Source organism: Odocoileus virginianus, chromosome 6 (assembly GCF_023699985.2).
Source record: "Odocoileus virginianus isolate 20LAN1187 ecotype Illinois chromosome 6, Ovbor_1.2, whole genome shotgun sequence".
Taxonomy (NCBI): Eukaryota; Metazoa; Chordata; class Mammalia; order Artiodactyla; family Cervidae; genus Odocoileus; species Odocoileus virginianus.
Window position 1 is genome coordinate 48404459 of NC_069679.1, and position 26025 is coordinate 48430483.

The 26025-nt window shown below is 43.3% G+C and overlaps 1 protein-coding gene across 1 annotated transcript in view; it reads right to left on the reverse strand.

Moving 5' to 3' along the window:
* Positions 1 to 13516, reverse strand: part of SLC27A2 (solute carrier family 27 member 2) — a 49439-nt gene extending 35923 nt beyond the window's left edge. Inside the window, exon 1 of the mRNA XM_070469292.1 lies at positions 12976 to 13516. Within this exon, the coding sequence (XP_070325393.1) occupies positions 12976 to 13453 (478 nt within the window). The 5' untranslated portion in view covers positions 13454 to 13516. The remainder of the gene's footprint in view (positions 1 to 12975) is intronic.
* Between the last annotated feature and the right edge of the window lie 12509 nt (positions 13517 to 26025).

Genomic DNA, 26025 nt, shown 5'->3' on the forward strand with positions numbered 1-26025 from the left:
ACAAAAGAGTTTATAATGCAAGTCAGTAGGCCCTTATCTCACAAATAAACCTGCTGCCTGGAGGCAATGACTTTAAGGGTTTTTTTTTTTTTTTTTAGCTGTTTCTTCTAGCAGTCACTTCTCCATCACCAAATTACATACTTTTCCTGCTACCTCATGACTTACCATTTTTGAAACCCACCCCCATTTCCCCCTTGTTCACCTTCAACAGTTACTATTTTCACTTTATGTTGTCAGGGTTAATGATATTTTTAAATCTATTCTGAGACTATAATTCTGTCTTTCTAGCTTTGTCTATGTGTTGACTCTAGAAATTCTAGAACAAATAATCAGGATTGACAAGATAATGACAATGTAGTTATTTCAAATAGGACTGTAGACCCAAGTAACACACTATAATCATCTTTCCTTTCTTAAACAGGTTTCTCCTGGAGTGTCTACTGGCTATCATTCCTTAATGTACTATCTGTCTCAGTTCTTTTGCGACCTCCATCAGATCAGCTTATTCCTTTTGCTGCTCTCTTCTCCTCTTTCATTTTGAATGGCTGCTCTTTAGTTCTTCAGTATTTCGAGAAGATCATCAGAAATATTACTGTTGCAAAAACAGTAACTGGAGTGCTAAGGTCCCTTGCCAGTGCCGTGGTTCAGATTCTCATTATTTCCTATCGAAATTGTCACAATAGCTTCCTGACCGGATCTCCTTGCCTCTAACCTCTCCCTGCTTCCAGTATCAGTGACACTACTGCCCGACTTCTTGTTCCTGCCTTGTTTAAAATCCTTCAGTGGCTGCTTATCCCTTGTGATAGAATCTTTCTAATGCAGTGGATGGTTCTAAGGTTCTTCTCAGCCTACATCCCCTGCCCCGATTTTCCTGATGTCATTTTCTTAACTACCCTTGTCCCCTTTCCTCTAACCACACTGATTTACGTGAAGTGAATGGAGCCATAATTCTCACATCTTACCACCTTTGTCCAGGTGGTTTCATCTGCTTCGAATGCCCTCCTGCCCACCCCACCCCCGCCCCACCCCGGTCACTGGAAAAACTGTTCATCCTTCAAAATAGCCTCATTGCATTTAACTCTGTGGTCCTCCCACAGGAGTTTGCATTATACATTTAGCAGTGTGTTTAGTATGTAGTGTGACATGCTTCACTTCTTTTTCTCCTCTATTTGGCAGTGAAAATTTTGAGGTTAGGGGATTATAACTTGATCATCTTGGCCTTGCCATAAGTGCTCAACAAATGTTTACAGCTGAAAGAATCTACACAAAGTATTGTATTAGCCACTGGGGAAGACAGAGGAATAAGCTAGGGCTGTTGACTTAAAAGGATTTAGATATTGCAATACTGTGAGTTGATAAATCTCCAGTAAAACGCAAAATTAAATCATTTTTGTGATAGAGGTATGTCTTATATCCAAGTAAGGGATACAAAAGTAAATTAAAAACAAAACAAAACTACTATTGCTACTTAAAGAATTAAGAAATCTCTCCCTCTCCCTCTCTTCTACCTGAGACTGAGCCCATTTAGTTAAATAGGGTGTTCATAAATTACCTGGATTATTTCCTATTCCTCCCTCTCTCCCAACAGTTACCTGACGTCTATTTAAAGTGTGTCTCCTGTGTGCACGGTTCTCAGCACTGGAAGCAACAGTGTGTAGAGCAGACACTGTTTTCACAGAGCCCAGGTCTAAGGGGGAGGAATCAAGAAATAATCCATTAAAATAAGGTGTCATAGGTGGTGCTTTGGAAGCGCGGAGGAGGGGCACGAAAACAGCCCAGAGGAAGTTATCTCAACTGAGACCTGAAGGGTGAGTAGGAGTTGGCAAGATGAAGATCCACTGAGATGGACTGAGCCTGTCTGCAGCCAAGGGACAGCTTATGTAAAGACTCACAGGCAAACAAGTGAGCTTTAGTCACTCAGTCGAGTCTGACTCTTTGTGACCCCAATGGACTGTAGCCTGTCAGGCTCCTCTGTCATGGGATTCTCCAGGCAAGAATACTGGGGTGGATAGTCATTCCCTTCTCCAGGGGATCCTCCTGACCCAGGAATCGAAACTGGGTCTCCCGTGCTGCAGACAGATTCCTAACTCTCTGAGCCACCAGGGAAGCCCAGAGCCAAACAGCAGGATGCCAGAGCAGCTCAAAGAGGCTAAAGCTGACTGCAACACAGAATGAGAGGGGAAAAGGTTGGAAGAAGAAGCTGGATGTAGGCAGGGACCAGGTCTCTGGCTTACGTTGGGTACATGGGCTGGAGAAGGCAAGGACCAGAGGTAGGGAGGCCATTTGGTAGATCAAACTTTGCATTAAGGTAGCCACAGAGCATAGAGAGAAGTAGACGCATTTAAGAGATGTTTGGGAGGTAGAACAGACAAGATTTGGTAAGTCTTGATGAGAGAAAAATTATAAGTCAAAAGAAACTTTAATTTTTTCTGTAATATTTTGAAAGAAGATGTATGCAGGCATTAGTGATAGATCTAAAATTAGTAGTTTCTTATATAATTTATAATTATTATATAAAATAATAATAGTAATAATAAAATAAACAGCCAACTCATTGGAAAAGACCTTGATGCTGGGAAAGATTGAAGGCAAAAGGAGAAGAGGGCAGCAGAGGGTGAGATGGTTGGAAGGCATCACCTTATTCAATGGACATGGACTTGGACAAACTCCAGGAGATAGTAAGGGTCAGGGAGGCCTGGTATGCTTCAGTCCATGGGGTAACAACTTAGTGACTGAACAACAACAACAACAGAATAATAAAGGTAAAAGGAAATGCAATTAAGCAGGTATCATGCTTGATCAGAGTTCAAGTAATTTGGACAATTGTGGCTTCTGTTCCCTCATGTTTCCACTTGGCCCTCTGCATGCTTTTGGTTTAGAATCCCTGACCTTTCACAGAGATCATCTTATCTGAAGGGAAGGCCATTGCCCCTGCCCAGCACAGTTTCTTTACTTGACCTCTGGGCTCTTGGTGTAGAATTTACGTTTGGATATTGACTTGAGGTTCCAGTGGCTCCCAATCATATCAAGGCATACCTCATATGTCCTATACTGACCTTTGCTTTGCCTGCCTGATGCAAAGAGCCAACTCATTGGGAAAGTTCCTGATGCCGGAAAAGACTGGGGACAGGAGGAGAAGGGGGTGTCAGAGGATGAGACGGTTGGATGGCATCACGGATTCAATGGACATGAGTTTGAGCAAACTCAGGGAAACAGTGAAGACAGGGAAGCCTGGTGTACTGCAGTTCATGGGGTGCCAAAGAGTCAGACACAACTTAAAGACTGAACAACATATGTCCTATGGTAGCAGACTTTTCCCCTTTAAACTAAAGATGCAATATTTATAATAAATACATCTATATACACATATATAAAGTGAGATTGGAAGGGAAATTCTGGATGTGAATGCAACTCATTAACTGTATATTTAATATTTAATGTCTTTTCTTTTTTTTTTAATGTCTTTTCTTAAATCTGTTATAAATAGGACTGGTCCCCACATTTTCTGCTTCACACATGAATTTTTTTGGTAATTATTACTATAAAGTCTGCTTAAGATTAAGTGAAAAGTGAAAGTGTCAGTTGCTCAGTTGTATCCATGTGCCCATACTGTTGTGTCTTTCTGTGCCCATGGACTGTAGCCCACCAGGCTCCTCTGTCTATGGCATTTTCCAAGCAAGCACACTGGAGTGGGTAGCCATTCCCTTCTCCAGGGGATCTTCCCAACCCAGGGATCAAAGCTGAGTCTCCTGCATTGCAGGCAGATTTTTTACCATCTGAGTTACCAGGGAAACCCACTTAAGATAGATGTGGCAATCAACAAGGACATATAAGATCAAATAATTCTATTTGACACAGGTTGAGCTCCCTGGAATTCTGAGATTTTTGTGTAGGGGTACTCTTGGGAATGATGCCTGTGGGGCTGCAATGGAGGTAGACTGGACGGAACAAGAGATTGTGCTTCGATGCAGCCACACAATGGCCTCCCTCGATTGATCTTACGGGGACTCTGGGCCCAGGATGGCCCTTCAGGCTGTCCCAAATGAAATGAAGTGGGTTCTACCTCTGTGTCTGCCCACCAACCAGTCACTGGATGCAGACTGGGGCGGTAGCGCTCGACCTTGGGCAAAGCGGCTTTCTTCACCCAACGGCAAGTCCTGGATGGTTCTCGGCTGACAGCTGGCAGTTGCCAACGCCTCCGGCAGCAGAGGAAGCAGCACCTCAGTCTTGGAGTGGGGAACTGGGCAGCGTATCACAGCATCCACCACACCTTTCATTCTTACTGATTAAAAATTTACAAATTTCTTTTGTGGAGGACAGCTTGTATAGTAGCTTTACATACATCACCTCATATAATTTTCACAACAACCCTGCGTTATAGACGATGGTAACCTTGTTTCTACAAATGAGGACAGAAGCTCAGTGAGTCTCTATATGGATCATTACATACAAAATGAAAAGAATTATACCGGGCTTCTAGGATTACCACTTTCTTGTACAAGTCATTCAAGTTCAAGTTTCGGTAAAGGACCTTGAGATTTTGGAAGAAAACTGTCTACTTGACATGCTGAGTGCTTGTGAAAGCATTCGGATCTGCCTTTCAATAGTAATATGGATCATCTCTTATTTGTCTTTCTGATGAAGAGAATCAGTTCAGTTCAGTTCAGTTCAGTCGCTCAGTCATGTCCGACTCTTTGTGACCCCATGAATCGCAGCACGCCAGGCTTCCCTGTCCATCACCAACTCCTGGAGTCTACTCAAACTCATGCCCATTGAGTCAGTGATGCCATCCAGCCATCTCATCCTCTGTCTCCCCCTTCTCCTCCTGCCCCCAATCCCTCCCAGCATCAGGGTCTTTTCCAATGAGTCAGAATAACCTCAAGTTCTATGAAAAGCATGGGTATGAGGAACAGTATTCACAGAAAGTTGCCTGCAGCTGAAGGGTGTACAGTAGATCTGTCCTTTCTTCATTAGCCTGAGCTGAAATCATGGATAGGTGTAGAACCTCAGAGAGCCCCCTTGGTGGCTCAGATGATAAATAATCTGCTTGCAATGTAGGAGACAAGAGTCGGACACAATTGAGTGACTAACACTTTTTCACTTATAGAATCTCAGAGAAGGCAGTACACATTTGGATGATGGAAAATCAACTGATTATAAAATCTGCACTCCTTAAAATCCATTTTATAGAAAAGAAAAAAGTCAGGTTAGCTTATGAAGTTCCTCTCCCACTTACAACCTTTTTTTTTTTTTTAAAAAAGAAGGTCAGAAGAGAAATTTCTGAGGACACAGGCCCATTCCTCAAAAGCAGGTAGAGGGGGTGGGTAGTAAGCTGAATCAATCTTCATCACCACAGTGGCAAAATGCTACTGGCTAAACCCACTGCTTTTAAATAGGAATAGCATTCAATCTAGTAGCTTGTTTTGCTATTAGATTGCCTCATGGAGCGAATAACTAACCAAGTTGGTTACATAACACACCAGAAATGTTTACCAATAAAGTAAGATTTGAAAAGAAGGCAGTGAAAGGAAATGGTTTTGATCAGAATTTCAGGATGATGTGAACTGGTTGGCGGATGAACAAATCAGGATTGAAGACTTTCCTTCAGTCAGAAAGGCAACTGAAACAAACTGGTTCTAACACAGATCATGGAGACAGTCTGAAAATAGTTTTAAAAATACAGTTTGTAACTGTGATTTCTCATTTCTATTATTGGCAGTTTGGAATTATAGTAATTAATAATCTAGCATATAGTCATCAACACAGTGTCATAGAACACCCTTCAGAGAGAGGCATGCATAACCTCCCCTAGGGCTTCCTTGGTGGATCAGATGGTAAAGAATCTTTTTGTAATGCAGGACACCTGGGTTCAATCCCTGGGTCAGAAAGATCCCCTGGAGAAGGGCATGGCAACCCACTCTGGTATTCTTGCCTGGAAAATCCCTAAGACAGAGGAGCCTGACAGGCTACGGCCTATGGGGCTACAGCCCATAAATTCTCAGAGAGACACAACTGAATGGTTGATACTTTCATTTTTCTCATACCCTCACCTTCCCTCCACAATGCAAATCACCCTGAGGTCAGAAAGACATTTAATCAAGGCTAAATCCCTCAGAAGCAAAGAAATTTTTAGCAGGGAGCTACACACTCATCTCATATTTATATAGTTACATAATTTCTTAACATTATTTTTTACTTCTCTCAGTTAAAGTTCTTGGTCAATATCTTGCTTTCTAAATAGCCCTAGAATCAAAGGTAATTCCTTGTCAGAGATTACCAGATCACACCAGGCCCTACATAATTATAATTATTTGATATCTGTAAGCAAACAAGTCACCTATCTACCAACTGTGTGCTTCCTGGTTTCTCAGAGGCTGTGGGAGGTCTTTTTCAAACACTGGCTGCTTACATTCATTATGCAGAATAATTTGAACTCTATCCTTCTTCCGGATTCAATAACATTCACTGTGGATTTAGAATTTATTTTGTCTTTACCCCTTCACTCCTTTTTTATTGTTAAAGAAAATAAACTGATAAACATTCCCAAACATGCCAGCAATGTGCTGGTTTGTTTTTGAATGGAGATGGACAATCGTCCTCCCTTGCAAGCTCTAGTTATGAGCAGGTCAAGAAGAAAAATTTCATAGAATGTCTTTAAGCGAGCTCTCTCTTCAGACCGTGGGCTACTTGGCTGGGATCCTAGCTCTTGAATACCCTCCTCATTTGTTGTCTGGGTTTCTGTGCCCTTCCATCCTAGGCACAGACTCTCCCCAGCAGCCAGTTCTGTGCCCATCACCAGCTCCCTCTCTGGCAGTGAGTCCTGGAGAGAGAGTCTCTCTTGTAGCCCTCTGCCAGAAGAAAACTGGGAGGTAAAACAAGTCTGTGATATAAAAAAGAATGAAATAATGCCATTTGCAGCCACATGGATGGACCTAGAGAGTATCATACTGAGTGAAGTAAGTCAGAGAAGGAGAAATATTGTATGACATCGCTCATATGTGGAATCTAAAAAGATGATACAAACAAACTTATAGAGCAGAAACAGACTCACGACTTAGAAAATGAACTTATGGTTGCCGGGGCGGAGGCGAAGGATGGGGAGAAGGGATAGTTAGGGAGTCTGGGATGGGCACATGCAGACTACTGTATTTAAAATGTATAACCAACAAGGACCTACTAGCACAGAGAACTCCGCTCAATGTTATGTGGCAGCCTGGATGGGAGGGGGGCTTAGGGGAGAATGGATACATATATATGTATGCCTGAATCCCTATACGGTTCACCTGAAACTATCACAATATTGCTTGTTGATTGGCTATATCCCAATATAAAATTTTTAAAAAGTTAAAAAAAAAGTCTGTGGTAGGGAGAGGCTGGGCCTGGGGCAGATCGGGTCTAAATGGATTTTCTCAAATCAGGATATATTTGACTGTTTTAACATCATTTTGTTTTCATGCCCTCATGACCATCCCAATAGTTCTTAAACTTCAAAGAAGAAAGCCTGTTACAACCAACCAAAATAATGGAACTTTTTTTTAATGGAACTTATTAATGCCACCAACAAAGGTCTGTCTAGTCAAAGTTATGGTTTTTCCAGTAGTCAAGTATGGATGTGAGAGCTGGACTATAAAGAAAGCTGAATGCTAAATAATTGATGCTTTTGAACTGTGGTGCTGGAGAAGACTCTTGAGAGTCCCTTGGACTGCAAGGAGATCCAACCAGTCAATCCTAAAGGAAATCAGTCCTGACTATTCATTGGAAGGACTGATGCTGAAGCTGAAACTCCAATACTTTGGCCACCTGATCCAAAGAATGACTCACTGGAAAAGCCCCTGATGCAGGGGCAAGATTGAAGGTGGGAGGAGAAGGGGACAACAGAGGATGAGATGGTTGGATGGCATCACCGACTTGATGGACATGAGTTTGAGCAAGCTCTGGGAGTTGGTGATGGACAGGGAAGCCTGCAGTCCATGGGGTCGCAGAGTTGGACTTGACTGAGAGACTGAACTGAACTGATTAATGCCGCAAACATTTACTGAGTGACCACTATGTGCTAGGTATTACTAAGGCATTATTCAAAGGTATTACTCAGGCATTATTCATATTGTTGTTATGAGAGAACTGTAAGCCGTTGAGACAAAGTACGTTGAAGCAACACACCTAAGTTGCAACACACCTAAGTTACTCCTTGAGCAGCCCAGAAGAGGAATGGAGACAGGCTCTCTCTATGCCCTGATTCTTGACTGAAGTTTGCACTAGAAAATTATCTCCTTGCATGAGTGTGAGGCCACCACTGTTGGCCATTCCTTGGGTTCTCTGAGTCCTATTTTCTCTACAGTAGAGTTTCCTCAGTAAACAGTTTAAAAATGACTAACATTTAAGTCTAGCCTGCTGTAGTCCTTACATAGTAAAACTCTTTAACAAAGCATCTCATTGTGTTGGTGGTGGTTTGGTCACTAAGTCATGTCTGACTCTTGCGACCCTGTGGTCTGAAGCCTGCCAGGCTCCTCTGTCCATGGGATTCTCCAGGCAAGAATAATGGAGTGAGTTGGAGACCTGATGAAAAATGCCTCTGGGCTCCTCCTGCCTAGAATTCCAGCTCCCCAATTGCACTTACCTAGCTCTATTGTCACAGAGAAGGAAATGGCAACCCACTCAAGTATTCTTGCCTGGAGAATCCCGTGGGCAGAGGAGCCTGGTGGGCTGCTGTCCATGGGGTCACACAGAGTCAGTCATGACTGAAGCAACTTAGCAGCAGCAGCAGCTCTATAGTCAATGCCCCCAAGAAACATTCATCCTCTGTTCTTTTTCCTCTAGCATTCTGAAGCCCTCCCAGCATACTTATCATGTTCTCCTGGTCATCCCAATCATTTGTGCACATGTGACTTAGTTCTTCAACTGGACTGTAAGATCCTTAAACTAATTTAGCTTTGTCTCTCTGCCTCCCACCAGGGTAACTACCTTGTACCTTGTGGGAAATGTTTCTTGATATGATATCAAACTGTTATACCATCTGCTTTTCTGCATCTAACCTCAAAAGTTTACTTGACAAGAGTTCTCGTTGATCCTGACACTAGTTTTAGAATGTTCTCTTCTTTTAGAACTTTCAGTGATGCAATACTTTTGAAAGCTATTGGAAGCATTTTATCTTATCACATTATTTAAAGGAGGTCAAATTTTATTTTTCACAACCCTGAAAGACCAGGTCAAAGATAACTGGGAACATTTTATAACCTCTCTGGATCACAATCTTGAAACACAAAGTATCTTTAATTGTTGTGTGCATGCTAAGTCACTTCAGTCATCTCTGACTCTGTGTGCCCCTATAGGCTGCAGCCTGCCAGGCTCTTCTGTCCATGGGATTCTTCAGGTAAGAATACTGGAGTGGGTTTCTGTGCCCTTCTCCAAGGGATCTTTCCAACTCAGGAATCAAACCTAGGTCTCATGTCTACCTGCATTGGCAGGTGGGCTCCTTACCACTAGTGCCACTTGGGAAGCCCATCTTTGTTACTAAAGCCTTATACAAAAGTAGTATCAACACTGGGGGTGCATGCATGATTGGTTGAGCCATGCAAGGCAGACCTGACCAGTGAGCTAATGAAGGAGTTATCCTTCCAGGAGAAAAGCTAGGTTAGCAACAATCTTAACGTTAGCATAAATGGAAACAAAGCAAATTCACTATTTGGGGGACCCTTTTTTAAAAAAAATATTCTATGTTGTATGAAATTAAATATGGCTTCCTGTCTTCCCCGTTTTGGGAAACTGCTTGAAAAACGCTGGACCAACAAATTGGTTTCTATCAACTACAACACTGATGGAAGTTCCAATAGCTGAAGGTAGTTTTACCATGTGATTACTTACATTAGAGCCTTCTATGGAGAAGGATCCTGAAATGCACCACACAGAGAAAATCCTGTTCTCTGGGAGATGGGTGTTTCTGCTTGATGCGGGGAGGTGTTGTGAGTCTTTGGCTTTCTCTAAGTATAGTAAGTTCTGATGAAAAAAATTGGGCACTGAAATGCCTGACCGGGTTGAGACCTGTTAAGCTCTGTGAAGAGTCCCCCAGATTCATGACAAGGGGATCAATCTTCATCATAAACACCACTGTGCCAGTCCTTTGCATATGCTCCAGAATTTGACACAGTTGAAACTCAAGAAACCCATGAGCCCTGAGGTTGAAATCTGAAGTGAAGAATCAAACCCTGTTGAATTGTCACCCCTCCAACATTTGTAAAACTTCCCAATCTTTCTGTCCCGTGTTTAGATGGTATAAGAGAATATAAAAAGCATCCTAGAAGTGAGACAAAAATCACTGGATTCTGTCTCCTGCTCTCTCTGACACTGGGCAATTGATATCATTCCTCTGGGCCTTCGTTCATTCAACTATTAAACAAACAACTATTAAACAAAGTGGGAATTACCAGACTCAAAGCCTATTCCTTAGATGATCTGCTTCCAAATCATCTAGGAGTGGGATGGGGCTTGCTATAAAAATATACTTTCCTGCCTCCCCCACGGTCCTGCTGAATCAGTGTTTTTTGGGGGATGAGGCTCAGGAAGTTGTTTTTTAAAATGAGCTCCCCAGGTGATTCTTTCACTCATTAAAGTGACTCTTCTAAAGTTTTTACTGCAGTGTAACACACTTGTTAAGAGTTATATAAACAACACACTTATTATATAACACACTTGTTAATCTTAGGATATCTCTAAGATTCTTTCCAACTTTAAAGAATTTGAAGAATCAGTCCATTCAACACATTTGCACATGGGCACATTTACTAACCAGCATGCAACTTTGGACTCTGTTACCCCCATGGCAGTAACTGTTTCAGATCAGAGTGTAATTCTGCACGTGGTGTAATAATTTCTCAGTGATTTGGAAAAACAGAATGGTTTTCAAATGTGTGGCCTCTTTGAAATGTCAGTTTACTGTCAGAGTGCTGTAGGTCCACTGGAAAGTCGTTCAAATTTGACCTGAATGTTGGAATTTCATTATAATATCTATGTATGCTGACCAAAGCATAATACTCAGTGACGGAAGACCGTTACCTGGGCAAAAAGGGAGATATCTGGTTGTATTTCTGATTTGATCACAGAACCAAACTCCAGTATAGTCATTCAAATTGAAGCTTCTTTGTCAACAAAACTCCCAGGCCTTGACTCCCTCACGGGGGGACCTGGGATAATATGCAGGTAAAAAGTACTTAAATCCCTCCTGAAGTGGTACACAGATCACTGTGTTAATAACTTTCCTCTGAATCAACTGGTAAATAGGTTTAAGAGAGTCTTCCAGTTACTAAATAGTGAAGTTGTCTCTTTTCCCAGGCAACTAGAAATTGTTGGGAATTTTCTTCAAAAGGCTATCCCTTTCAAAATAATGTGTGTGTGTATGTATGTGTGTGTGCGCGTGTGCGTGCATGCGCGTGCTCAGGCACTCAGTTGTGTTCAACTCTTTGTGACCCCATGGACTGTAGCCCGCCAGGCTCCTCTGTCCATGGGATTCTCCAGGCAAGAATACTGGAGTGGGTTGCCATGCTCTTCTCCAGGGGATCTTCCCGACCCAGGGGTTGAACCTGAGTCTCTTGCCTCTCCTGCATTCGCAGGTGGATTCTTTACCACTATGGCACGTGGGAAGCCCTCAAATAATGCCTTCAAAATTACCCCTTTGCTTTTCAGCTTTTATACAAAGCCTTCATTTCTTTTTGGATTATTTATTTTATGTGTGACAAAACAGGTGTGTAGTTTCCTGGCTTCCCAAAATGAACAGACATGTTGACTTACTGTAACAAGGCAAACTTCTTAGCATGCTTCAGAGTCCTCAACTATGAAATGAAGATGGAGAAAAGATGGATACTTAGTCTCTTCCAGCTCTAACACTTTTCATTTGGGAAGAGAAAGGTAGCATGGTGTAGGGAGAGTCGTGGGCTCTGAAACTAGACAGACCCAGGTTGGAACTTTAAGCCACAGTTTCTTCAGCTGTGTGACAAGGGGTAATGATATATTAATTCTCAGGGTAATATAAGCATCCAGCATAGAGCTTGGCACAGAAAGAAAGACATTCCAGAAAGGTGAGACTTCTTGGCTCCCTATTTCTCCACATCTTTAAGCGCACACCTGTTTAGGCCTCCTCTCACTGAGAGAGTGAAAAGCAATCCCTGGTCCTTATCCAAGTGTAGGGACAAGCTTCCTGGGATAGGAAACCCAGCTAGTCCTTTGGGTAACAGGTTCTCGGATTCTTCCTGACCTAGTCACCACTGGAGCATGAAGTTACCATTTTAGGTCTTGTTGAAAAGTTGCAGGAGGCAACTACAGAACCAAAGGTCACTGTTGCTATAAACGTAATGAGGGCTCACTAGGGCTTGCAGCAGGTGATCAAAGTCTTCTTGGGGATCAGGTGGACTCTCTTTCTGCAGTGAGAATCCAGGGAGGCTAACAGAATTTGAGAGCTGGAAGCAGTCTTGAAGACCGTTACAGAGGAGGAAACCAAGATATGGAGAGGGAAAGTGACTTGCCCAGGATTATACAGTCAATCAAGGAGCAGGGGGGAGAACAGTCTCTCTGGATCCTCTGGATTTCACACTCTAGACCCTCTGCATTTTAATGCAGTTATTGTCAGCACTGGCTAGGAACTTGAATTCTGGAGGTAGACAGATCTAGTTAATCCCCTCCTCCCAATTCTGTGATGTGGGGTATAAGTCTCTACCTCTCTGGCCTGAGTGGTCTCATCTACAAAGTCAACCCTATCTGTTTTTAAGTATTACCAGCAACACTATATGTATTCACACAGTATCTGGCTTGGTCAGCTCCTACAACAGAAGGTTCTAATGACCATTAATTAGTGTTTGAAGGAAGGATTGCCATCCCCTCTCTCTACATCTCCAGTTCCGATCTGAACCCTCGTCCCCCGCAACCCCTATGCCAGGCTGTCAAGAAGAGAAGGAGCCCAGTGCCAGGTGAGGTGGTCCCCAGGCTCACCTGGTGAGACCAGTAGAACCTTCGCCCCAGAGCACTGAAAGCAGTGCAACAGGGACTTCCCGCGGATGTTGTAGTTGAGGCACGCCATGGCACAGCCCAGCTTCATCAGTCCCAGCCACAGCCATATGTAAGCTGGTTCATTGCTCATGAAGATTGCCACGCAGTCTCCCTGGCGCAGGCCGAGGTGGTCGCGCAGCGCCCGAGCCACTTGGTTGCTGCGTCGGTCCACCTGCGCGTAGGTGAGCGTCTCGTCGCGGAAGAGCAGGAAAGGCTTGTGTGGAGTCTGCTGCACTTTCTCCAGAAAGGCGTAGAGGATGGTGCGCACCGGCCGGCGCTTCCCGTTGCTGCGCGCCCGCCGGGCCACGCCGGCCACCCGCAGGAAGTAGCGCAAGTCCTGGAAGAAGTAAGGGCAGCACAGGTTCACCAGCAGCGGGAGCATCAACAACCCGGCCAGAACCGCGTAGACGACTGGCAACATGACGGCGGCGGGGCCCCCTGTCCCCTCCAGGGCGGTGGGCGCACTTCGGGCGTGCAGGGCGGCGGCGGAACGGGCTGCGGGCGGGCTGCGGGCGGTGCGGCTATGCACAGCGAGGAGGGGGCGACGGTGGAGCTTTGGGGCCGCCCGCGCACCGCTGCGGGATCTCTGGCCGAAGGAGCTGCGGTGCTTGCGGGCTGCTGGGTGTGACAGGCCGGCTGAGCCTGCCCCCTCGTGAGGGTGCAGTCTCCTGCGCGTATGCCCCGCCCCGGCGGTCCTCGGCTGGCTGGGAGGGCGGCTCCGCGGCTCCCCGACGGTGTGACCTTATAAAAAGGGTGACCGTAAGACGCCTTAGAAGACGCTGAGAAGATTAGAGGGGATAATACAGGCGGAGCGCTAGTGTACCTTTTAGAGATAACTGATGGTTATTACCAATAAAGTGCCTTATAAATACGAGAACGGTCCTATTATTTCCTAGTAGCGGGTAGCAGGTGCCACTGCCAAATTAGAATCCCATCTCTTCTTCCTGGTCTCAGGGGTTTTCCGCCTGGTCTCTCTTTGTTTCTCACATTTGCTTTCCGCCACTCCCCCCATCCCCCTGCGCCGGACCCCGCCCAACCTCGATTTAATTGCCAGGCAGGCTCTAGTGATAAAGAATTCAGGGGTGAACAAAAGCACCTTCGATTGCCGCCTCCAGCTCATCCCAGCCCAGGGGGCAGTGCGTGAGGCCCGGGCGCTCTAATCCGAGACGTCCTGCGGGGCCCAGCTAGCCCAGATTAGGTTGGAGGTGGCGCCACACTTTGCCACATGAAATCAAGCTTCGGGGAAGTTTTGATTTGTTATGATACGTTGTTCTTTAAGTGCCCCCTCCCCCCCATATAGAAAATTCTCAAGTATTGTCAGTCCAACTCAATTCTGTTTACTAAGTGGTTCCGTGAGAAACAAGCACAACGCAGAGGAAATGAAACAGTCGTTGGCATTTTTCAGAAGCCATTGCTTTGAGTGTCATCCTTTCTTTTCACTCCCTCAAGTGCTGCTTCTGTCCTGAGTGAACACTAGCTCCTTGCTATAGAGGAGGGTCAGAATTTAAGTAAAGCAGCATTTTCCTCTCTTCCTCGCCTGTCTTCCTGCTGTTTATACATTTTATTCTTATGCGACAACCAGGAGTAATGAATGCTCACCCCTCTCTGCTAGGGGCTTCCTTGTATGATATTTTTGGAGCCTCACAGTCATCTAAAGGTGGGATTTTCAAGCTCATTTATAGACAGGAAAGGGACACTTAGAGAGGTGAATTAAGACAGCTGCTAAGTGATGCTTGGGATTTGGGAATCGGTGTATCTGTTTGGTCCTGGGCCCATTGCTTTATTAACAGCAATGTGTTAGGCTGTTCTCTTCTTCTTGGGTTTCTTCTTTCTTAGCAGTTTTCTCCCCCCACCTCCTATCACAAACTCCCCTTCCCTCATTTCTTTTTAATCCTTCTTTTTAAATCCATGAACTTGCCGCAACAACCCTTTCTCTTTTCCATGGCTTAACCAGCTTCTATCTAATGACTGGTTGCATCATTTCCCTTAGGGGTGAGAGGGGGAAGGAGCCCTTGGACTTGGTTATCCCTGAGGGGAAGGTTGTAGTGTTAAAGTAGAAGCCAGGACAGAAACCATTCAGGTGTGTACCTCTTCTTTTCATGTTAAAGCGAGATTCAGCCCTCCTTTTCCAGCCCAATGCCATCTGGTCCCTTCATGATCAGTCACTTCAGCATAGCTTCCTTGACCGAACTCTCTTGTCTTGTCCTTAAACAGTCACCCCTTCTCCAGAGTGCTTGATTGCCCCAAATACCCACTTTCTCCTCTCTTACTCTGAGAATCACTTTAGCCTTGTGCATCCATAGTTTTTCAGTGGAAATGAAAGAGAACAAGACCCAAACTGGATTAAGTAGACATGGGAATTTAAAACTCAGGGTCCAGGGCAGGGCTTCAGGTAAGCCTTCCTCTATGGCTTAAAAGTACTGAGATCTGGACCCAGTTTCCCTTTCTCCATTTCTCTGCTCCATCAACTCCTTTCTCAGGTAAGCTCTTCCCTCACGGTCCAAAGATGGCTGCCAACCCCTTAGAGTGACCTGTTTCCTGTGTCGACTTCAGACAGAAATGTAAGAAACTTTTCCTTAAAAGTCCTCATTAGAAAGAAGGAAAGAAAGAAAGAAAAGAAGGAAAGGGAAAGAGGAAAGAAAGCTCTTCCTGGGATATGTGTCTGTCTTTGTGGGATGGGGGAAGAGAAGTGCTGATTGATTTAAACCAGTCAGGACTCATTCATGGAGCTGAGGGTAGAGTCAATTCCATGCACACCATACTATGGAAAAATCAGGGTCTTATTAAAAAGGAAGTGGGGAGAAGAAATAAATTTAGAGAGATAAGTAATGTTTGTTGTATATATCTTGGAACTCTTTTTTACGAGTGGTTCTAGCTTCCAACTTGGGCTCTACTTAGTGCTCTACCACCAGCCTGATGGTCTTCGTGGAAATGCCGCTATCATCAATCATCTCTCTAATGCTCAGTAATCTTCAGTGGCTGCCTCACTGCCTCCCACCCACTTCCACTCATGGTGTGTATAGACAGCTGTCATATCTGTACAGCATACCAGAACACTTCTAGGCTAGAGCTGGCTAGATGCCCTAGGTCCTGCCTGCCTCCCATGTGGAGGGAGAAGATTGGTAGCTTAGCACATTGGTTACACATTCTAGAAACATCTGCGGTAGGAGCTCTGGTTTATAAAATGAAGTTCAAACTTTATTTTCTGGTTCTTCTGATGCTGACTTGAACTTTCACTGCACTCAGTTAGCAAATCTGTGTTGAGTTTCTACTATGAGCCGGACATCATTAGACATTAAGTATTTGAAAATGAATCAAAACTTAATTGCACTGTTTTTATGAATCTTGTCTCAAAAAAATGCCCTGCATATTCCTTTCTGTATGACTATTCTTGCCTATTTCCACCCCTTAACTCTCTGTCCCTCTAAATCCCAACTCTTTAAGGTAGTGGGTCACAGATTTCTGGTTTTCTCAGTCTAGTAGCATTTCAAAATAAAGCACCAACTTAAAAAATTTTCAAGAAAACTCAGCTCCCCAGCCAACTATAGTCTGTTTTTACTACTATTTCACAAAAAAAGGACATTTTCAGCATTAAAAAGGCAAATATAACTGAACTGTATACTCAAAAATGTTTAAGATGGTTAATTTTATGTGTATTTTACCACAAAAATATACACAAAAAGGAAAAATATACACCAAAAGAAAAGTACAGACCTTTTCAAAGAAGGAGGAAGACTACATTATACCAACATATACAAAAGATAGAACTTAAAATATTTTTGAATGCAGAATAAATACAACTTTTTTTTTTTGGTCTATAGATATTGTTTCTATGTAAGTTTGAACATTTAAAAATACAAATTCAACAGTGACACATGAATTACAACCATATCTCTTGGATATTAAGTCAGGATGGTTTCATCACTGAGGTCTCAATCATGGCGCGTCCTCACCCCACACCCTTAACGAAGCCACCTAGTTCCCTCCTCTCTAATGCCCCCATGTCCACTGAGCCTGTTACCTTCATCGAGAGTCTGGTTCCTTCCTGACCAGTCACTTCAATGCAGCCTCTTTTTCTTAAACTTTCTTCACAGAGCACTCTGCTGTGTTTAGTCACTCAGTTGTATCTGACTCTTTGTGACCCCATAGACTGTAGCCCACCAGGCTTCTCTGTCTGGGGATTTTCCAGGCAAGAATACTAGAGTGGGTTGCCATGTCCTCCTTCAGGGGATCTTCCCAACCCAGGGATCAAACCCAGGTCTCCCACACTGCAGGCGGATTCTTTACCATCTGAGCCACCAGGGAAGCCCGAGAATACTGGAGTGGGCAGCCTATCCCTTTTCCAGGGGATTTCCCTGACCCAGGAATTGAACTGGGGTCTCCTGCATTGCAGACAGGTTCTTTACCAGCTGAGCTATCAGCGAAGTCCCACAGAGCACTCAGTTACTGCAAATCCCCACTCTCTTCTGATCTATTCTGAGTCACTGCAAGAAGAATTCAGGAGATGGACATGGTCACTGGAGCACATGTTGACGCCTGCTAGTGTTGGTCGGGACTTTCCTGATGCTTCACCCTCATTCATCCATCTCTGCTCTTGTCTTAGAGAAAGACTCCAAGTGGCAGTTCCCTAATCCCATCATGTCCCCAGTGTGTGTGCTAAGTTGCTTCAGCTATGTCCGACCCTTTGTGACCCAGTAGACTGTAACCTGCCAGGCTCTTCTGTCCATGGGATTCTCTAGGCAAGAATACTGGACTGGGTTGACATTTTCTTCTCCAGAGGATCTTCCTGACCCAGGGATCAAAACCTTGGTTGCCTGCATTAGTAGGTGGATTCTTTACCACTGAGCCACTTGGGAAGCCCCAGTGTCCCCAGTCCCAACCTCAAATGTTCCTCGTTGTTGTTGCTCAGTTGCTAAGTCACGTACAACTCTTTTTGACCTTATGGACTGTAGCATGCCAGGTTTCCCTGTCCTTCACTGTCTCTTGGAATTTGCTCAAACTCATGTCCATTGTGTCAACGTTGCCATTCAGCCATCTCATCTTCTGTCACCCCCTTCTCCTTCTGCCCTCAATCTTTCGCAGCATCAGGGAGGGTCTTTTCCAATGAGACAGCTCTTTGCATCAGGTAGCCAAAGTATTGGAGAAGGTTTCTTTTTTTTAATTTTTCCTAATTATTTTATTTTAAAATTTTCTTTCTTTATTTATGACTGTGCTGGATCTTTGCAGCTGTGCAGGATTTTCTCCAGTTGTGATGAGCGGGGCTACTCTCTAGCTGTGGTGCCCAGGATTCTCATTGCAGTAGCTTCTCTTGTTGCAGCTCCTGGGCTCTGAAGCACAGGCTCAGTGGCTGTGGTGTATGGGCTTAGTTGCTCTGAGGCATGTGGAATCTTCCTGGATCGGGGATTGAACTCATGTCTCCTGCATTGGCGGGTGGATTCTTTACCACTGAGCCACCAGGGAAGCCCTCAGATGCTCGTTAAAGGCGGATGCTCTGCCCTCCTACATGGTTCTCAAACTTTATGAGTGTCAAAATTACCGGGAGAACATGCTAAAACACAGCTTGCTAAGCCTCATCTCCAGAATTTCTGACTCATTCTTGGGCAGCACCAACGAATTCACATTTCTAGGAAGTTACCAGAAATGCTATAGCTGTCAGTCCAGGGACTACACATTAGGGACCACCGATTTAACAGTGGTTTCCCAACTGTTCAGTGGAGCCTGAGGACTTCTGAGGAGCTGCTGAGAAGTCAGTACAGAGCATGGAATAGGGCTCTGGGACCTTATCTAGCTCCAGTCAGAGGAGCTCTGTGTGTACTTGTTTCACATATTGGACTTTCAGATAGACGTCACATGAAAGGAATGTTCCCATAACCTTCTGAATACTTTCAGAAGAAAATTCTCCAGATCTACAAGATCCCTTGTACTAAGAAACCTACCACACAGCTTGGCACTTTTTTTAAAAAGTTAAATTTTCTTGGAGTATAGTTGTTTACAATGTTTTGTTGGTTTCTACTGTACAGCAAAATGAATAAGCTATATGTATACATATATTTGCTCTTTTTTTGAATTTCCTTCCCAATTAGGTCACCACAGAGCACTGAGGAGAGTTTCCTGTGCTATACAGTACGTTCTCATTAGTTATCCATTCTATACATACTGTCAATAGTGTATACATGTCAATCCCAACATCCAGGTTCATCCGTCTACCCCACCACTTGGCTCTTGGTTATTTCATGCCTGGCAATTTTGCCTTCCCAACTAGGATTCAGTTTCCTGGAATGGAGTAATGGAGCAGGAGCCTTGAAGTCAGTGGACCTTGGTTCACGTCCTCATCTGTCACATATTGGCTGAGAACTCATAGGTAAGTTACCCGAGCTCTCATAGCACCTCGTGTTAATTTTGTAGACCTCGAGGCACCTAATGCACAGGGACTATTATTGACAAAAATGTATAGGTTATGAAGCCTGTTCCTTATGTAACGGTGCTTAGTACAGATAGGAATTTTGTGTGACTGATCCACTCAGTTGTTTACGGGAAGGTTCATCACTTGTTTTCTGCCATTAATCAGATTATATTTCTTGAAATGTGGGTGCCTGCTACTCTGTTGAATGCCTAACATAGTGGCATTCAAGAATAGATGTACAGGATGTGTAGGGAAATAGTAAGAATTTGGTGAAGATGGCACATGCTGAGATTAGCCCCTTTCTTGGAAGTTTTAGACATGAGGGACCATAGCTCCCTCTTTTTTGTCATCCTGTTGATGCTTACTACCTACATAATCACAACAAAATACAATTTGAGAAAAAGGTGTTTGCTCTCATTAGTTCTAATCAGAATAGCTTTGATTTGGTATTGAATTCTAACTAGTGAGTTATTATTCCTTCTAGTGCTAACGTGTGCTTCACAAAATTTGGTTTCTCCTCATTCAGCAACCTTATCTTTCCTCTTTCAGTATCTCACAACAAGCCATAGCTCCCTGTCCCAGTCACAACATACTCTTCCTTTCCTGAATGTATGGGTTACTTCTTTACCCCTTTGTCCTTCTTTTTGTCTACTTCTTAAATGCAAAAAATTCTCAGGGTTGTGTCTTTCGCTTTCTTTCCTCTGTCTCCTTCTCTCTAGGTAGCCTCATCTATTCCTGTTGATGCTGAGGACTCCCATGTCTAAATATTCAGCCCTCACCTTCTGCTGAGTTCCAAATCTGATTTGACATGGCACGCTGAATACCTCCACGTGAATTCAGTTATTCAGTCATTCAGTCACTAATTTATTCATTTAGCATTTATTTAAAGTGCACTAGGTGAACACTATTTCACAGTGAAACTGGTAGGGCAGATATTATTATTCTTATTATCACGTCAGTGAATTGAGATCCAGGGAGGTTAGCCAATGTGCTGAGGGTCAGATATGGCAAGTCAGTTGTGGAGCAGGGACTATACCCCCAGTTTTATGACCCCTATAGGCACTAGTATATAAAGTGTTGTGGGTTGAATGGTGCTCCTGCCACAAACTCTCAGATCTTCAAATTATTGCCCCATAGCCCACTGCGTGGATTCTGCTTAAAATGGTGTCTTCTATTACCTTACATCATGTGGTTATTTCTTCTCCTTGCAAATCTTTCAGCATGGGCTCTCTTCTTGCTCAATTACACCCTTAATTTTATAGCTCATCTTCTTTTTTTAATATTCATGTTGTAATTGAAATATAGTTGATTTACAATGTTACAGCTACATAGCAAAGTGATTCAGTTATACATGTATCTATTCTTTTTTTAGATTCTTTTCCATTATAGGTTATTACAAGATACCAAATATCTCGCTCATATTCTTGAGCTAACAAATCTGGTAGTCCAAACAAATCACTTGTATACACAACTGTATAGAATTCTTAAAGCAAATATCCATAGGTTGCTGTCCAGCCTATAGATAACTGCAGTTGAATAAATGGCAGGGTTTTGTTCCAGTCAGTTCTGTTTATTCATGGAGATGCAAGGAGGTGGAAAGAGGGAGGGGGATGGAGTCTCCCAATTCAAAATACCATCACTGTATAGGTACTCAGCTGTGGAAACTTGGCAGTTTTCCTGTAAAGGGACTATGGGCATGGTGTGTGTGAGTGTGTGCTAAGTCACTTCAGTTGCATCCTGTTTTTTGCGACCCCATGGTCTGTAGCCTCGCCAGGTTTCTCTGTCCATGGGATTCTCCAGGCAAGAATACTGGAGTGGGTTGTCATGCCCTTCTCCAGGGGATCTTCCTGACCCAGGGATTGAAACTGCATCTCTTGTGTTCCCTGCATTGGCAGGCGATTTCTTTACCACTAGCGCCACCTGGGAAGCCCTAAAGATAGTCTTGTCAGAAAGAAAAGAAAGAAAGAAAGTGAAGTCTCTCAGCCGTGTCCAACTCTTTGTGACCCCATGGACTGTATGTAGCCTGTGAGGCTCCTCCATCCATGGAATTTTCCAGACAAGAGTACTGGAGTGGGTTGCCATTTCCAGTGGGATTCAAACCCATGCCTCCAGGGGAGTCTGCAACCTTACATATTAATTGGCTTGTCTTATGTTTCTCTTCTATTTGTTCAGATTGTAATGTCTCCACTGAGTTCTGACTACTATATACAGCAGTTATGGGTAACTACCTTCTATTCACTAATAAATTATAACTGCCATACTTATGTGGCAAGATTATTTGTATAGATCCAAGTTTGGTATCATGATCCTTCTGTCTGAAGAACTTCTCCTTAACATTTATTGAACTATAGGTCTTCTGGAAATAGATTCTTTCAGCTTTTGTTTTCCTGAAAAAGTCTATTTAACCCTCATTTCTGAATGGTATTTTCACTGGGTAAAGAATTCTGGTATGAATAGTACTAATCTTTTTGGTACTTTTAAGATATCACTGTTGCCTTCTGGTTTGCATAGTTTCTAACTGCTGTATTTCTTTTATCGCCTGGTAATTTTATAGATTATTTTTATTTTAAAATAGCACATGAACAGGGTTAAAAAAAATAAGAATAGTAAAAGTCAGAGTAGAAAATTGTGCAAAGTAAATGCTCTTCCCATCCTGAACCCAAGTCCCTCAGATTCTCCTAGAGGCAATTGCTGTTAGTAACTTGGTGGCAATGGTTTAGTCACTGAGTCATGTCTGACTCTTTGCCACCCCATGGACAGCAGCCCTTCAGACTCCTCTGTCCATGGGATTTATCAGGCAATAATACTGGAGTGGGTTGTCATTTCCTTCTCCAGGGGATACCCTACCCAGGGATCGAATCTGGGTCTCCTGCATTGCAGGCAGATTCTTTACCCACTGAGCCACCTGGAAACCCCTAGTAACATGGGGACATACATAAATTTTGCTTAGAATCTTCAAAGATGAAAGAATGTACTTTCTATTCAAGAGAGTAGTCCATAATGAATTTAAGTTACATCATTTAGTAGGAATGACTGAAAGTGTAGAAATTACCATGAATGGCAAGTAGAAGAGTTTGGATTTTCCTTCAAAGCTTTTTGGACATAAAGCTCTTAGGTCTGATCACAGACTAGGTTGAAAATATTGCAGGGAGGAGATAGAAGTAGACTACTGAGATGAGTCCAAGACAGCTTATTAAAGCCTCTGCACTTGCTTGGAATTTTTCATTAAGACATAGGTACAAAACTTATGCTAATAATTCAGCTTGCAATTAGGAGCACTGACTTTATGTCAGACCCTCTGTTGACTGCTTTATGTCTACTTTAAAATGTAGTTCTCTTAGTGCCCCTCCAGAGTATACATGGAGTAGCTCCTCTCGGCCCTCCTGCACCCACGCAGCAGCTGCTCCTTGGAGGTGGGGAAGCTCCTCTTGGCCGCCACCCCTGAATCCCAAAGAATTCTCAAACTACCGCACAATTGCACTCATCTCATATGCTAGTAAAGTAATGCTCAAAATTCTCCAAGCCAGGCTTCAGCAATATGTGAACCGTGAACTTCCAGATGTTCAAGCTGGTTTTAGAAAAGGCAGAGGAACCAAAGATCAAATTGTCAATATCTGCTGGATCATTAAAAAAGCAAGAGAATTCCAGAAAAACATCTATTTCTGCTTTATTGACTATGTCAAAGCCTTTGACTGTGTGGATCACAATAAACTGTGGAAAATTCTGAAAGAGTTGGGAATACCAGACCACCTGACCTGCCTCTTGAGAAACCTGTATGCACGACAGGAAGCAACAGTTAGAACTGGACATGGAACAACAGACTGGTTCCAAATAGGAAAAGGAGTTCATCAAGGCTGTATATTATCACCCTGCTTATTTAACTTATATGCAGAGTACATTATGAGAAATGCTGGGCTGGATGAAGCACAAACTGGAATCAAGATTGCCGGGAGAAATATCAACACATAAGATATGCAGATGACACCACCCTTATGGCAGAAAGTGAAGAGGAACTAAGAAGTCTCTTGATGAAAGTGAAAGAGGAGAGTGAAAAAGTTGGCTTAAAGCTTAACATTCAGAAAACTAAGATCATGGCATCTGGTCCCATCACCTCATGGGAAATAGATGGGGAGACAGTGGAAACAGTGTCAGACTTTATTTTCTTGGGCTCTAAAATCACTGCAGATGGTGATTGCAGTCATGAAATTAAAAGACGCTTACTCCTTGGAAGGAAAGTTATGACCAACTTAGATAGCATATTGCAAAACAGAGACATTACTTTGCCAACAAAGGTCTGTCTGGTCAAGGCTATGGTTTTTCCAGTGGTCATGTATGGATGTGAGAGTTGGACTGTAAAGAAAGCTGAGTGCCGAAAAATTGATGCTTTTGAACTGTGGTGTTGGAGAAGACTCTTGAGAGTCCCTTGGACTGCAAGGAGATCCAACCACTCCATCCTAAAGGAGATCATTCCTGGGTGTTCGTTGGAAGGACTGATGCTGAAGCTGAAACTCCAATACTTTGGCCACCTCATGCGAAGAGTTGACTCATTGGAAAAGACCCTGATGCTGGGAGGGATTGGGAGCAGGAGGAGAAGGGGACGGCAGAGGATGATGAGATGGCTGGATGGCATCATCGACTCGATGGGCATGGGTGTGAGTACACTCCAGGAGTTGGTGATGGACAGGGAGGACTGGCGTGCTGCGATTCATGGGGTCGCAAAGAGTCGGACACGATTGAGCGACTGAACTGAACTGAACAGAGTATACATCATTATCTCTGGTTGATAGATAGGAAAACTGAACACAACTGGTCAATGATATTCAGGATGGATTTAAGGTTTGTCTGCCCCCAAAGACCATGCAAGTGAACTACTGCACACATATGCCTTCCGAGCTGCAAGGCATGCTTTCATCCTCCCTTTTTCTTACTGTCCAGTGATCTATGACTATACTTCTTCCTCTTTAGAGGTATTTGACAATATCTAGAGTCTGTACAGTGGGTACACAAATAAGATTGAGCATGACTCCATTATTTCGTATCTTTGTGTGTTTTTTGTATGTAATTGATTTTTTTTTCCTGGCTATCTTCATGATTTTTTCTTTATCTTTAGTTTTCAGCAATTAGACCAGTGGCGTGTGTGTGTGTGTGTGTGTGTGTGTGTGTGTGTGTGTGTGTGTGTGTGTATGTATGGTATTTAATTTATCTTACTTGGGGTTCTATGAAATTCTGATCTACGGTTTGGAGTCTTTCATAATTTTGGAAATTTTTTTTGTCGTTATCTCTTCAAATATTTCTTCTGCCCTAAGTTTTTACTCTTTCCCTCTATGGCTCCAGTTACTCATATACTGGGCCATCTGACACTTTTCAACAGTTTTTTATGCATTCTTTTTTAAATTCTTTGTGTTTCAGTTGGGGGAATTTCTTGACCTATCTTCATATATTGAGTTTTCGCCTCAGCTGTGATAAACTTATCTAAATAATTATTTATTCCTGGTATTATGGTTTTTTTAAATCCAGCATTTTCATTTGACTCTTTCATGTAGTTTCGATTTCTACTAGTGTTCCTCACACTGCCCAAGCATTTTTTTTTTTTAACAGTGGCTTTACTCTAAAGAGCTCTTCTCTATAGCTGTTTCCTACCCACCTGAGTGGATTCTGGCACGATTAGAATTCTTGAAAGTTTAAAGCACATACACTTATACCCCTACACACTTGCTTTTTATTTCATTACAGTGTTAGTCATGGTACTCCCCTGGTGGCCTGGTGGCTAAGACTCTGCACTCCCAATGCAGGGGGCCTGGGTTTGATTCCTGGTCAGGGAACTAGATCCCACATGACACAACTAAGAGTTTGAATGCTGCAATGGATCCTGCATGCTGTTACTAAGACCCTGAGCATCCAAATAATAAATACATAAATATTTAAAAAGTACTGTTAGTCATCATAACTAGAAAAACAGATCTTGTCCTCATTTCTTTGCAAGGGGTCAGCTAGCTAAGAAACGTTTTGACTCAACTAATGGTGCTGGGATTTCCTTTTTATCTTCTAGCTTGTAGCTTGCTCTTTTCTGTCTACATGTTTCATGCTTATGACATGCTCCAGATAATATATAGGAACCTTCTGGGCACCATGGCAACCAATCATGACATTCTCTCCTAAGCATAGAATCATTTTTTAGGACCTCTTATATTTTTGAGATACACACTAGTTTGTTAATGGATCTTAATTTGCTGTTTTGGAGTAGAAAATGGCAACCTACTCCAGTATTATTGCCTAGGAAATCCCATGGACAGAAGAGCTGGGTGGGCTATAGTCCATGGGGTCACAAAGAATCGGACATGACTGAACAACTGAGCACATTTGTTGTTTGGTTGCTCAGTTGTGTCTGACTCTTTTGCAGCACCATGAACTATAGCCTGCCAGGCTCTTCTGTCCATGGGATTTCCCAGACAAGAATACTGGAGTAGGTTGCCATTTCCTTCTCCAGGAGATCTTCCTGATGCAGGGACTGAACCTGTGTCTTCTGCATTGCAGGCAGATTCTTTACTGGTGAGCCACCTGGGAAGCCCATATTAATAAACAAGACCATG